At 35.9% G+C, this 15739-nt stretch overlaps 1 protein-coding gene across 20 annotated transcripts in view; it reads left to right on the top strand.

Annotated features, from left to right (window-relative positions):
- Positions 1-15739, top strand: part of BAZ2B (bromodomain adjacent to zinc finger domain 2B) — a 449666-nt gene that overhangs the window by 382976 nt on the left and 50951 nt on the right. For all 20 annotated transcript variants that reach the window (XM_062187182.1, XM_062187176.1, XM_062187160.1 and 17 more), the window contains 5 exons: positions 7871-8011; positions 11134-11388; positions 12346-12560; positions 14306-14380; positions 15193-15436. In XM_062187182.1, the coding sequence (XP_062043166.1) occupies positions 7871-8011; positions 11134-11388; positions 12346-12560; positions 14306-14380; positions 15193-15436 (930 nt within the window). The remainder of the gene's footprint in view (positions 1-7870; positions 8012-11133; positions 11389-12345; positions 12561-14305; positions 14381-15192; positions 15437-15739) is intronic.

Here is a 15739-nt window from a genome sequence, read left to right as displayed (position 1 = left end):
AGCCAAAAAGCAAGCATTACAGTAGTGTTTAAAGAATGATGAGACTAAAAAACAAATTACTTTTGCATTATTAATTAAAAACCTCCTGTAACAGCTGAAATTGTTCCAGGAAACTCCCCTATCATCAAATGCAGGAGGTAACACAAACACCGCTTGCATGATTTTTTTGTGTACATTAGACTGATCTCACTTTTTTCCACACTTCCCTCACTCCCCTGCTCTAGGTCGACAGTTTCTTTCTTTTAGGACTTGGACTATGTCTCTCCATTCTCTCCTGGCTTGTAGGGTTTCTGATGAGAAATCAGCCGTTAGTCTATTTGAGGATCCTCTAAAGTTACTCTTACATTTCTCTGTGCATATTTCAGAATCTTTATGTTTCACTGTTGAAAGTTTGACTCAGAGTCAGTGGGAAATGCAGATTTATCCCCCTGATGAAGTCCCCTAGTGGCACATGTATGAGAGCTGCCGCAGCCTCTACTGGGGTTAAAATGGTGCTTTCTCCCTGCTTGTCGCCAGGTGCCCTTTCTGGGGGATGGGGAGAAAAAATGTGCTTTTCTTTCATCGTATTAGGTAGGTGCCCTGCTCCCCGCTAGGGTTTCAGATGATACTCAAAGTCAGTTTGATCCACAAGGTTCTCAGGCAGTATCACCTGTGCCTCTGGCTGCCACAGTCTGCTCTCACTTTGCTCTCAGCAACTGGCATCTCCTCCAGCCCCTGGATGTATGGGTCACGGGTAGTGTCCCCACTTGCTGCTGCATATCTGCACGTGTGTCTCTGTTCTTTCTGTAGAATTCCATTGTAAACATCTCTCCAACTCCCCCTTGGGAGTGCTTGTACTTTCTCTGATTTTCTGCTACTGTCTTCCCCTGGTCAAAATCAACAGGTCCTTTGATCTTTTTGATTTAGTATTACCTCTGTATTTTTCACTTAAAAGAAAATCCCAAGTTTCTATGACTTGCTAGTGCAGAAATCTAATTTGTATACTTTTTCCTTTATATAAATCTATAATTAGTAAAACAAAAAAATCAGATTAATGTAAATTATCTCAGTAGTTTATCATCATTGTTCATTATTATGTTCTAGCATAATATAAGAAAGAATAGTCTTTAGCCTCAGATGAAAAAGGCTTATTATTTCCTAGAATAACTTAAGTAAAATGAGGTAACACTTCACCTTAGTGTAAGCCATGTGAGGAGTTCAGAATCTCCTGTTTCAATCATAAAAACTTCAAACTATACCAGCCACAAATTTATCATCACTTTGCTCATATTAACTGAATAATCAACTACAGTAATTGTAGCAGAGTCTTTTGTATGTCTCCCCAAGGATCAGTAAACTACAAAAGATTGTTAAACATGCGTCCATCACAGAAATGATTGTGTCAGCATTTTGGGAGGCAAAACCATAAAATGAAAGAAAATAAAATAGTTCAGGTTTCAGAAGTCGTCTAATAAACAATTTGAAAGCAGAAAACATGCACAGCTCTCCAGAGATTAAAGTCATGAACATATTTTATAATCCTACTATACCAGTCATTACTTAAAGATGAAAAGAATCGCATGTATACATGATTTGTTAAGCAAACCATTTTTCAGTTGAAGACATAGTAAATATACTTAACCAGTACTAATACACACTACTTTATCTCAGTTTTAAATTCAAAATGGTCCTTAAAACAAATGTAAAATTATTTTATATTAACTATCCAATAAACTGTTAAATGTCATTTAACGAAGTAGATTTTGGGAAGCAATATTATAATATCATTTGGATATATTAAAAGCTATCTGACTCAAAAATTATTAAAAATTTTATAACAGTAACTACTTGACATATATTTAAAAATTTTTAATATAAAGAAATACTTTTTCATATTCAGTGGGTTTTAAGAAGGCATGATAATGAAAGATTTTATTGTTTTTAGATATAGTTTATACCTATGAAGTGTAAGTACTTTTAGAGTTTCTTCAATTGTGTGATTTGAAATTTTTTTCTGTATTTAAATTTAATTTTAGTAATATTTTAAATATAAAATTAAATGTAATAGATTCTTTTTAAAAATTGCCCAGTTGTACTACTCATATTCAATATGCGACCCCTCATTTTGTTCTCTATATTTGTCTTCTCTAAATGGCTTGTATTATTAATTTTATTTATACTTTTTTCTTCCTTCACCCTGAGGTAAACCTCTGTCTCTTAAATTATATTTATATCTTTTAAATTTGAGTACAAGTTGCTATCAAAAGAAATATGTTCTCCTAATTACGCCCAGAACAAATACCTCAGAGACCCAGTAGAATCGTAAAGTACAGAAACCATAAGCATCTCTACAGCATGGCCTCTTAAAAATGGCCTGTTTTGCAGTCTTGTAAGTTGTGAACTTTAAAATATGAAGTCATTTTACTGCAGTCATTGTTTGGCTTTTAAACATATAATTCTAAAATAGGACAATTTATTCATACATTTATTGTTGTACTCTAGAGTTCTGGAAGTACTTTGGTGTATCCTTATAAGGTCCACAAAATCATTTTTTCTTATTGTATGAAAAGCTAATTTTTTACAAAATTTTCAACTATGTATTTTGTACTGCTCAGGATAATCTAAATTTAATACATTAGCTATCAATAGATATTTCTACTATGAAATGAGATTTTAAGTGACTTATTACTGGAGATATTAGTAACATTTGATACAGAAAAATGTCATCACTGTAATTAGGATGATGAAAAGATGTTTTGTTATAAATGACTTAGAATCCAAGTACCCACATTTGTTTCAAGAATTTCTATTTCTGGAAAACTAAAGCTTGGGAGAAAGCAAACAAAATTGTGGAGAGACATATTGATTGATTTGTAATTATTTATGTCAGTCTAAAATATACTTTGGAGGTATACTTTATAATTATTTATGGTTATTTTCCTGCAGTTAACCAATATTACCACAAAATGCTTAATATTCTTTCATATTGTAAAAAGATTAATGTCATTGGTAGATCAAAGTTCCATCTTGAAATAACCTTGGATAACTAGAAAGTTCCATTGTGAAGTCTTAATTTTGACATAAAAATATAATATAGAAATTAGGTTAGAATCAAGTATGGCAGCTTAATTTTCTAAAAAAAAAAAAGGTTTAGATAAGGAGTAAATATATTGCTTTTCACAATGTTAAGTCTAAAAGGAAGAATACAAGTTTCCGTTATCTTCAAATTTGGTCTCAAGTTTTTTGTCACTTGAAATTTCAGTTTCTGGAAAAATTATCAGATAATAAGAAGTCTTTAATTTTTATATAGAGGCAGGTCTATTTGCAATCAGACCAAATCACCGGACCAATCACTATGTATACCATTGAAATGCTCGAGAAATTAATTGTGTTGGAATTGATGCAAGAAATACATCTCGGGGCCTGTGCTGTAGAGCAGCGGGTTAAAGCCCTGGTCTGAAGCACTGGCATCCCATATGGGCACCGGTTCTAGTCCCGGCTGCTCCTCTTCCAATCCAGCTCTCTGCTATGGCCTAGGAAAGCAGTAGAAGATGGCCCAAGTCCTTGGGCCCCTGCACCCACATGGGAGGCCTGGAAGAAACTCCTGGCTTCAGATTGGCGCAGCTCCAGCTGTTGCAGCCATCTGGGGAGTGAACTATCAGATGGAAGACGTCTCTCTCTGTCTCTACTTCTCTCTGTAACTTTGTCTTTCAAATAAATAAAATACATCTTTTTTAAAAAAAGAGATGCATCTCTAAATTCCTAAATTAAATATTAATAATAACTATAGTAAGCTCCACTTTAAAGTTTAAGATTTGTGTATACTCAAAGTAGAAGATCGCAATGAAGTTTGTCCACAGAATGAAATATAAAAGGCAAAGAATTAATTACCTATTAAATGTGTTTAAAGACTAGAACAAATGTTACCCCATTTATTTTTGTAGCTTTTGAAGAATTGACCATTTAACAAATTAATAAATGCCTAAATAATTCTTATATGCCATGGCACACAAAATATACCATTAAAGTCCTTTGATAACTATTCTTTTAACAGTGTTTAGACCAGGGAGGCCAGTGGGTGAATGCAGTCTTGCAAGTCAGGGAGGAAGGTAAAGTTACTGAAAACTGTTGAAATGTCCAGCCATTCCAACTGCTGGGAATTGAATAGGCCTATGAGGAAACGTGAATGCATTCATTCCTGTGGAAGCTCACACTTAAGTGAGAGAAGTCAGCTTTAAACAAGTCATTGCGACACAATGTAGTAAATGCTATAGTAAGTTGTATGGTAGCTCAAAAAAGGGGAAGTTTTTTTGTTTTTTTTTTTAATTTTTTAATTTTTTATTTTTTTTATTTTTGACAGGCAGAGTGGACAGTGAGAGAGAGACAGAGAGAAAGGTCTTCCTTTTGCCGTTGGTTCACCCTCCAATGGCCGCCGCGGTAGGCGCGCTGCGGCCGGCGCACCGCGCTGTTCCGATGGCAGGGGAGTATTTAAATGCCTAAAATAATTATGGGAAGAATTATTTTTTAAAACAGGTTTTATACAGATTCTGTATAAAAAGAGACGGAGTTAGGGGTTCCAGGCAGGTAATGTGACACAAAGGTACAATGTTGTGAATAAACAGGATCTGGAGCGAGGTACAAAAAGGAGCTGGCCAGTGTTAATCTTACATATAACACCAGTCTTGGCTTTGTTGCTTCATCATCATCACATTCAAAGCAATGATTTAAAAATGACCAGGCTGCCTTCTCCACACAGGTGTGTCACATGATGTGCTTGTAGTGTAGGGAATTCACTGAAACTCTTGAGATGAGAGAGTAAAATTGTATGGGGTTTATATGCCATTCTAAATATTGGCTGGTGGTTGAGGGCCCCCTGGAGGGCTGTATGTATCCCAGGATTGCTACCATTGGGAAGTTAGCAGTGAAAAGAGCAACTATGACATATGAGTGTTCTCCTTTTGAAAAGAAGTCGTAGCTGTTGTCAACAGTTTTAGTGAATAGTGTAGTGTCACTTATAATTGTTACTGTGAACATCATTAAAAAGTCTGGATTAGTGTGTTTTCTATTGGTGATCCTAATTTATTATTCTGGTGAGGAAACAAAAAGTAAAATCCTCCTCTCTTCTAAGAAAGTTCTTAAAGCAACATTTCATGCTTAAGAATTGAAAAGCCGCTGGCGCCATGGCTCACTTGGTTAATCCTCCGCCTGCGGCGCCAGCATCCCATATGGGTGCCAGGTTCTAGTCCTGGCTGCTCCTCTTCCAGTCCAGCTCTCTGCTGTGGCCCAGGAGGGCAGTGGAGGATGGCCCAAGTGCTTGGGCCCTGCACCCGCATGGGAGACCAGGAAGAAGACCTGCTCCTGGCTTCAGATCGGCACAGCATGTGCCATGGTGGCTATTTGGGAAGACCTTTCTTTCTGTCTCTCTCACTGTCTGTAACTCTGTCAAATAAATAAATAAATAAATAAATAGAATTGAAAATCCAACTCTAGAGGGAAAATTGTTCAGTGATTCTGCTGCCCCATTGTAAGGATTGGTAATAATAGTATTTCAGGCTTTTTCCCAGTAATCTGGTTTGAAAATCTGTACTATATTGTGAGAATGTTGTAAGTTATCTATGTATATCTCCTGTCATTAGACTCTCAGAAATAACTTTTTAATTTATTATTTATAAAAATTAATTGCAGAATTCTTTTGGTGTCAGTGGTCTCTTAAGCTTCCTTATCGTTTGTCTTTCTAAAATAATCTGCATAAATCAGTATCCAGAAATTCAGAGACAGAATGAAAAAGAACAGCAATTTGTCCATGTAAAATAAAAGCCCACTGTGATCTAGCTTCTGATGCTGTCATAATATTCAGCAACTATTCAACCTGCAGCCTGCACTCCAGTCCTGAGACTACTGTCAATTTTTCCAACATACTACACATGCTTGATTCTCTGGCCAGATGTTCTTCCCTACTCCTGTGTCTCCCTTTGGCCATTCCCTCCCCCAGCAGTCACTCACTAGTGGTAATTTAAATGGAGATGGTTAGGATATGAGCAAAAATACTAATATATTTTAGGAAGCAGTGAGTGCTGTATTAAAATTATACTTAAGGGCTATGAGAATTAATAGAAATTGGCAATATGGAGAACACTGTGGTGTTACTTAGGCTTTAGATAGTTGTAATGAACTTCTGGATTGGAGTGAACCAATAAAAGAAGATGAGGAAACAAGCATTAATCAAGAATAGTAAATTGTTTGGCTAAGACTATGTGGAATGTAAAAAGTAAGAGATATGATTGGACAAGAAGAGACTCTTGAATTCAACAGTAAGGAATTGCTCCTTATTTTCATAGTAAATGAAGATTTTTTTAATCAAGGAAAAGATATTATGAATGTTATAACCTAAACCCATCTGTAGTGTGTAGAGTGTGAGAGGTATTAGATTAGAATTATCTGGTGAGTCTACTATTATTTCTCTAAATAAATGAAAATTGTATTTGAGGTTTGCATTTAAAGATCCTGATCCAGTATTATAATAGGCTGGCTGGGCCCAGGTTCTTTTCTCCATTGCAAGGTGGAATTCAAGGAGGCGACATAGATAAAGATCAGCAGAAAAGCATGATTTATTTACAGGCAAAGTGAAAGTATGTACTCAGGAATGAGTTCTGGCTAAGGTCACAAAATAAAGAGCTGCACTCATCAAGGTTCAGGGCTGTCCCTTTACATGACCCGGATACTTGGTGGGATGGGGCTGGGGGTGATGGTTGAGGGATGTGGCTGAATTGAGTATTCAAAGAGGGGGGCTTTTAAGGGGGTCTGGGTACTGCCCTTCTTGTTGTGGAAGTCAGAAGTGTCATGGTGGCAGGTACCTAACTGGAGTGGGAGTGTCAGCCGTGGGAATTTTATATGATGAAGTAAACATCAGCATGGGACATAACCTGTAACCATATTGGGTGTTTTTAGCTGGCACTGATTCTAAGTGGCAACAGGACAGAAGCTAAGGTTTTCCATTGTACTGCAGTGTTGAGAGTCGGTGGTGGTAGCAGTCGGGTAAGATCACAGAAAAGGGGTTTTTGGTGGTGTACAGACAGGGAAGGGGGATCGGTCAGCACAGTGCTTCAGACTGCCATGCTGCAGGCCGGACTGTGCACATGCCTGGTAGGCAGGGCTGGCAAACCTCAACTCCCCCTTGTTAACCCTACCTCGTTGCCTCCGTCAGTATTATAATAAAAAATCTCTTCATTTCTCACAGTATGTTATTCCCTGCAGCAGGGAGATAAGATGGTTTTTTCCTTATTGTTGCCATTACCAAAACATTTTTAAATGCTTTAGGAATTGCCTTCAGAACCCACTTTACATTCTCTTAAGTATTGTTTATGGTGGCAAATAATATTTCTATTTCATCACAGGTGCTATCTTAAGACCAGCTAATTTATTTCGAAAGAGCTTCTTCGCAGATTCAAATATGCCGCTTCCATTTTTCTGCTGTAAATCATCCTTTACCTCCTGGAGACACACAAAAATGTGTGTTAATACACGTTAGCTGTATTTTATAACTATGTAGTGGCCTATGTGCATTCTATATGACTTCACTTATCAGTAAATATCTTATTCTTATAACCTGGTAAAGGGTTGAACAAATTTTGTGTAATAATATAGTCAGTTAAATCTAATATTGACATTAAATATTTACAGTCCCAAGATTATTTTGAAATTCAAACAGTGAAAATAACAAAAAGCAAAATATGTCATGGTTCCTTTATAATTGTGAATGTATCTCTAAACTTCCTAAGATAATTCTGTTCATGGAAATAATAACACCTTGATTACTTTTTAAGTTAACTGGATTTTTTTCAAATATATTTAATGATTAAAGAGGATATGTGGACACGATTTTCTTTTAAAGGAGAAAGAACGGTTGAAGCAAGAAAAACGTGATGAGAAAAGATTAAATAAAGAACGCAAACTTGAGCAACGAAGATTAGAATTAGAAATGGCAAAGGAACTAAAGAAGCCTAATGAAGACATGTGCTTAGCAGACCAAAAGGTAATTTATATATATGTTAACCATTTCATTAGTAAATTTAATTTTTCTAGTTTGTCATCTTTTTCATTTGTAAGGGCTGTTATTACGACAGCTTTTCAGGATTTTTGTTATTTTGTTGTTTTTTTTTTTTTAAAGATTTATTTATTTGAAATAGAGACAGAGAGAGGAAGAGAAAGGAACAAAGAGATCTTCCATATACTGGTTCACTTCCCAAATGGCCACAATTGCCAGGTCTGGGCTAAGTTGAAGCCAGGAATCCAAGATTCATCCAGGTTTCCCAAGGGGCAGGGGCCCAAGCACTTGGACAGGGGTCAAAGCACTTGGGCCATCTTCCACTCTTTCCCAGGCACATGGGGATGTTGTCTTATAACTAGAGTTGCTGAGACTTAAACCAGTACTCCAATATGGGATGCTGGCATCACAAGCTCTGGCTTTAATCCATTATACCACAATGCCCAACCCTCATTTGTAAATGGAACCATGAATTCCTAAGTCTAGGTGAATTTTTAGCTCCTCAATAGCCACCAATAAGCCTCTCTGGACCTCCTGTGCTGATAATGGCAGTTCTTAGAATATAAGTAGAACAGGGTGGGCATTGTCATCTGTCATCTAAGATGGGTGCCAGTTTGAGTCCCAACTGCTCCACTTCCCATCTAGCTCCCTGCTAATGGCCTGGAAAAAGCAGCAAAGGATACCTCCAATGTTTGGGCTCCTGATATCTACTTGCAAGACCTGGAAGAAACTCCTTGCTCTCAGTTAGGCTTGGCTCAGCCCTGGCCGTTGCAGCCATCTGGGGAGTGAACCAGCAGATGGATGGTCTCTCCCTCTTTCTCTGTAGCTCTGCCTTTCAAATAAATAAATAAAAATCTTTTTACAAAAAGAATATAAATAGAACACTGCACACATTTTTAATGTTAGTAAAAATACCACAAAAATCTACAAAAAAGAATTGTAGAAGTAGATAGGACTTTCAGGTTTCTTTGATCCTTCCCAGATATTCAGGCACAGATAGATGTACCTTCTCCCCATTTATAATCTGTAACCTCCTTCAATGCTTTAATAATGGCCACTGATATTTGTTGGGTATATTTATTATGTGCAGGCTCTATGCTAAGTGCCTGTATGAATTCACCCATGTTTTGAAAGATTCTATTTATTTATTTGAAAAGCAGAGTTACAGAGAGGGAGAGGCAGAGGAAGACAGAGAGAGAGAGAGAGATCTTCCATCCACTTGTTCACGCCCAGATGGCTACAACGGCCTGAGCTGGGCCAGCCCTCTGAATTCATTCATTTAATCTTCAACATAATCCCTTGGAGTTAGTATTTATCGGCATTTACAGAGGAGAAAACTGAGGCACAATGTGGTTTCAGAGCATACTAGGAGAAATTTAGAAAGATCATAGTGATCATGGCAACTGGCAGGATTTCATATACTTTTGAGTAGAAGTCAATTATGTTTTGACTGTAGTTAAGATGATAAAGGGGTAAAAGCAAGGGCTGGCACTGTGGCATAGCAGGTAAAGCCACTACCTGCAGTGCCGGCATCCTTTATGGACATTGGTTCAAATGCCAGCTGCTCCACTTCCGATCCAGCTCTCTGCTATGGCCTGGGAAAGCAGTAAAAGATGGCCCAAGTCCTTGGGCCCCTGCACCCACATGAGGGACCCAGAAGAAGCTCCTGGCTCCTGGCTTCAATCTGGCCCAGCTACAGTCATTGTGGCCATTTAGGGAGTGAACTAGTGGATGGAAGATATCTCTCTCTCTCCCTCTGCCTCTCTGTAACTCTGCCTTTCAAATAAATAGATAAACCTTTGTTTTTCGTTTTGTTTTTTTTTTTTAAGTGGTTAAAGCAGCCTTTCAGTAGCCTAGTGGGGATTGAATTATATTAATATTCTATTTATTTAACATAACTTTTTAAATAAAAATGAAAGTATACTTAACAGTTTTAGTTATTTGTATTAGTTAACACATTTAATAAGCTCAGAATGAGCAGGTGTCTTTTAATCCTAAGTGAGCTTTGTTACTTACATCTTTATTTTGTTTAAATCCATATTTACTATGTCCAGTATATTAGTCCCTTTAAGCCATATTTTATTAGATTTGTTATATAAATTTTTAGAATTTTATGAAATTGTATATGTCTGATATGGTACAGCAAAAAGGGAGACTCAGAACTAACTGATTTTCAATTGGAACACAAAATATTTGTATGATATCAGCAATCCTTAGTTCTTTTTCTTCATTATTTCAGTAGTCCAGGGTGGAGAAACATTTTTGAACAAGAACCAATTCAGATAAATAAAAATGTGTGTAACTCACTGTTTTTTCCCAATTAAATTTTACAATATTTTTTGTTCTCATCCATGAACAAAAAATGGTTTTAATTTAGATTTTCTGTTTATGGTATTTTTTTAAATGTCTATGACAATTGGTACCATAATCTGGTCATTAAAATGTTAATATATGAACATACTTGAGAAGCAGCAACAGAGACAGCTTTCTAATTGTAATACTGAAACTTATATTAATTAATGTTTCACAAATATTTGGAAGCCTGAAGACCTTTAGTTTCGTTAATTAGGTTCATGTTCAGAGTCATAAGTTCTGGTCATGTGAATGGCATTCATTAGCCATTGATGTTACCACTTTTTCCGACCATAGGCCCCATAGATGCATTCTGCTAGTTTCTGAGTTGCCAAAAAATTAGTGTGAATCTTAAATGTCTCCATCATTAGAAGTGAGTGCACATAACATTGACATGTCCATGGGAAGATAGTTTTGAAATATTTATTTCTTACATTATTTAACTTTTACTCCAGCTATATATAACCCATGCTTTGTCAGTATGTAAGCTAATTAAAATTAGTTGTCCTTTTCGCATAGATCTGAGTTTATATTGAGTTCATCCAAAATTTATTGATGGTTACTTATCTTTATGACATTATGCTTAGTGCCATGGGGATTGCAGAAATGCTCCCAGGGAATTTGCCATCCAAAGGGAAAACCACTGCTATGGCCCAAGAGACAGAAAGGTAGCAGCTTATTTTTTTCAGAAGTCAGAAAATAATGGCTCTTAAAATTTGTAAGTTCTTTTTAAATTTCTGCATTTATTTTATTTTCAGCCTTTGCCCGAATTGCCTCGTATTCCAGGACTTGTTCTTTCTGGAAGTACATTTTCCGACTGTCTCATGGTGGTACAGTTCTTAAGAAACTTTGGTAAAGTTTTGGGCTTTGATGTGAATATTGATGTTCCCAACCTGAGTGTTCTTCAAGAGGGATTACTAAATATAGGAGACAGCATGGGTGAAGTACAAGACTTGCTTGTGAGACTCCTCTCAGCTGCTGTATGTGATCCAGGTCTAATAACAGGATACAAGGTAAAAATATGTATATTAATTTTTTTTAATTTCTACTGTTAGTTTCCTTATAGCTAATGTTTGCATTTTAGCAGAAGATTGTACCCTCTGATCCAGTTTTTTCCCACATAATATCTTGGAAAGTGAAATATAGATTTGTATCATATTATACTTGATACAAGCATAGAAAAACCTGATTATAAAGCTTAAGGAATGTGGAGCATTCTCAAGTTACTCTTTTTCCTCTATCTGTAGGCCAGGACCAAGCTAAATTAAGGAAGTACTTGAATGGTTTTTGTCAAAAACAGAGAATGTATAATTCATAAAACAAATAGAACTTGTCTGTGCCTTCTGAAATTATACCCTGCCATCTTTCAAATCATTGTGAATAACTGAAACTAACCATAGCACCTAGAGACTAGCACATTAAACTCTTTACTGCTCAGTGGATTCTCAGTAAATTCAAGTTTATCTTAATCTCAATTAAAACGCACATTACTGTTCACTTGGCTCTGTATAATATTATAGAAAGGGAAACTGTGGGATAAACCTGTTAGTTTTTCCTCCGTCTCCCTGCTCATTCAGTGTACCAAGCAATAAAACCTATGCTGCAGTAAAGCTAGAAAATAATGGTTTTGAACCTCATCTCCTTGCCATTACTGATAAAATGTCTATGAACAGCCTGAGAAAAGCTTGTAATCAGAGAAAGTTTGACAGATTATTAAAATTTCTGCTACCCCTGAGTATACGTACTCATCTCTTTGCCTGACTTTAAGTCCACTAGTTTGGAGGAGAAACAGAAAGATACAAGTACTTGATTATGCATCTGTGGCCGATTTTTGTTTCAACTTGATCGAAAATGTGAATGAAGCCCTATCAGTGATATCCAGAAAATATAATACCAATATTTTTGATCTCACTGTTTTTATGTCATGTACCGTTATAGACAATAATTATAAAAATGTCATCCTTGTATAGGCCAAAACAGCTCTTGGAGAACATTTGCTGAATGTTGGTGTGAACCGGGACAATGTTTCCGAGATTTTACAGATCTTTATGGAAGCCCACTGTGGACAAACCGAGCTTACAGAGAGCCTAAAGACAAAAGCTTTTCAGGCCCACACACCAGCGCAGAAAGCCTCAATCCTGGCTTTCCTCATCAATGAACTGGCGTGCAGCAAGAGTGTGGTGAGGTGAGCACATGCCCCACTGTTCTGGTGATTCTCTTTGGTGCTGGATTTGTCTAAGCCCAGAATGAGAAAATTGGCAAGTTTCAAAAGAACACAAAGAAAAGAATTAAAATCCCTCATCATGTGAAGATGGTCACTGATAATGTTTTTGTGATTTTTTTTTGCAGTCTTGAAAAAGCATTCAGATCATTTAGTCTATATATAATCTCTAGTTTTTCTCACCTGGTTTGTTTAATGCTTTTGTTAATTCTTTAAATTGTGGTAGGTGGTTTTTTTTTTGTTTTTTTGTTTTTTGGGTTTTTTTTTTGCTTTTGCACCAGAGTCTAGCAACCATGATAAGAATCCAGAATTTTTTTTCCTTGCCATCTTTCAAGGACATTTGACTTTTTGACTTTACTTAGTAGCCATTCTTAGAATTATCTATCCTATTTTTATCTTGTTATATGCTAACGTGACCTTACACTATTTATCTATGTATTCATATCTTTTTTAAAAGTCCTTAATCTTATTTACACATCAAAGTAAGTCCTCCACTCTAGTACTTGTTACTGATGAAATACTAATACTCTAGTATTTCAAAATATGGTACTAAGACTATGTTTATTTTGTTCTTGCTTTCATTATTTTCCAGTTTTAATTATTACTTCTAGTCCTTTCCCTTTATAGAAAGAATAATCAGTCTGCATATTAAGAGCCATGCCTTTCTGTACCTGTCTTAACTACTATACTATATTCATATACTTTTTCATTTTTTGCAATTAATTGGAAATAACTCAAAAAGTGTGATATTTGTTTTATAATTTCATGAAATAGTAATTTCGTTAAGTATGAGCATGTTGACAAATAGTTAACGCTGAGTAGCATTTATTTAAAACTCACATATATGTACAAAAATTCAAAGTAAAACATACCCTGTGGTTTCTAAGACAGAGAAAAGCACCACTGCTTACTCATTACCATAACTTCATGTTATTCTTAATGTTTGGACATTTATATATGCACACTCGGGGGACAATGCTGTGGCACAGCAGGTTAACACCCTGGCCTGAAGCACCGGCATTCCCATATGGGTGCTGGTTCTGGTCCTGACTGCTCCACTTCCAATCCAGCTCTCTGCTAGGGCCTGGGAAAGCAGTAGAAGATGGTCCAAGTCCTTGGGCCTCTGCACCCACATGGGAGACCTGGAAGTAGCTCCTGGCTCCTAGCTTCGGCAGCTCTGGCTGTTGAGGCCATCTGGGGAATAAACCATCGGATGGAAGATCTCTCTCTCTCTCTCTCTCTCTCCCTCTCTCTCTCTTTCTCTCTCTGCTTCTCCTCTCTCTGTAACTCTGACTTTCAAATAAATAAATAAATCTTTTTTTTAAAAAATATATATATATGCACACTCGGATAGGTATTATATATACATATATATCTACTTTAATAACTAACCATGTGTGTTCTGATTTCCTGCTTTGATTTTAATTATATGCAAATCAAAAATAGAAATACTTTCTAAAGCAATTGGCAGATATTTCCTTTCTTGCTTTAAAGTAGAAATCACATTGAAATTTCTAATATTAATGTTGTATTCAATGAAGACTGTTGCATGCATGTATAAACCCATAAATACATGTATGTATATATATTTACATACAAGATCAATTGTATCATTTTCAGCTACCAAAAATACATTAACTTGCCAACAAGTTTAATGAATTGTACAAATGTATTAATTTATGTCTTTCAATAAATTTTTGCATTGACAGTGAAATTGACAAAAACATTGATTATATGTCAAACTTGAGAAGAGATAAATGGGTGGTAGAAGGTAAACTCCGCAAGTAAGTCTGATTTTATTGAAACTAAAATAGTGGGTTCCTTTTGTGCAAATATGCAGTAAAGCACATGAATTGTAATGGTAGAATTTAAATTTTATTTTATCTAAAGAAAAGTCAATGTTTAACTTATGTGGGACATGAAATGAATAAAACTTGCAATTAGAATTTGCAGTGGACAAAAGATATGAGATTCATTAAGTTTATTTGCTTCAAACTTAAAAGAAAGTCAGTTTTTCTTTTTTTTTTTCCCAAAGAAGTTGAGCAACCACATTTTCTAATATTGTTGCCATCAGGTAGGCTGTTTTTGTCCTAAATACAAACTGGAACTACCACTTTTTTCCCTTGATTGCTTTCTAATTAAAATTTGTTCTCATGATATTCTAACCAAACCTTTATTCGTCATTAAAACTTAATGATCTTCCTACCAGGAATATCATGCAAAAAATATACAACTTCCATTTAAGAGGATACTTTCTTTGAAGTAATTTTAATTAAAATTTACTCATTTTGGTAGTATGGGATCAGGAGTTACCATGCTTCCATTGTCAAAATTAATTTTAGCATTCATAGTTTTCTTTAAAAAGTGTTCTAATTCCAGTGAGATATCCAGAATAACTCATGAGTTAATATATTCTGTAATTTATGTAGTCATGTTTGTTAAATTTCCTTACTTCTAATTTTTATTGACATTGACATTATTGTTCACCATGAGAGAAATATGAGGTATTTTTGCTTAATACTCATGTTGAGTTCTTTAAAGTTATAAAGAAAAGACATCTAATTCGTGTCTTTATTTTTTTTTTTAACATTTAAAGGCTCAGAATCATTCATGCTAAGAAAACAGGCAAACGAGACACTTCAGGTGGAATTGATCTTGGGGAAGAACAACTTGCCCTGGGCACACCCACTCCAGGACGCAAGCGAAGAAGGAAGGGAGGAGATAGTGACTATGATGATGATGATGACGACGACAGTGATGACCAAGCTGATGAAGACGAAGAGGATGAAGAAGATAAAGAAGACAAAAAAGGCAAGAAGACTGATATCTGTGAAGATGAGGTAATCAAATTTAGGTTGATTTTAGGACAACTAGAATGGCATAGCATATTGCTAAATAACACAGAATTTGGAATCAGATAGACTTGGATTTGAATTCCGTTTTGACATGTATTTGCCTCAGTTTCTTCATGTGAAAAATGAATACTGTAATACTTATGTCATAAAGATTTTTGTGGTGGTTGTGTGAATATTGATAGAATACCCATATATAGAAAGCACTTAGACTGGCCGGCGCCGTGGCTTAACAGGCTAATCCTCCGCCTTGTGGTGCCGGCACACCGGGTTCTAGTCCCGGTCAGGGCG

This window comes from Lepus europaeus, chromosome 1 (genome assembly GCF_033115175.1).
Source record: "Lepus europaeus isolate LE1 chromosome 1, mLepTim1.pri, whole genome shotgun sequence".
NCBI lineage: Eukaryota > Metazoa > Chordata > Mammalia > Lagomorpha > Leporidae > Lepus > Lepus europaeus.
The sequence above is the reverse complement of the archived record's forward strand: the minus strand, read 5'-3'. Positions and strand labels throughout refer to the sequence as shown.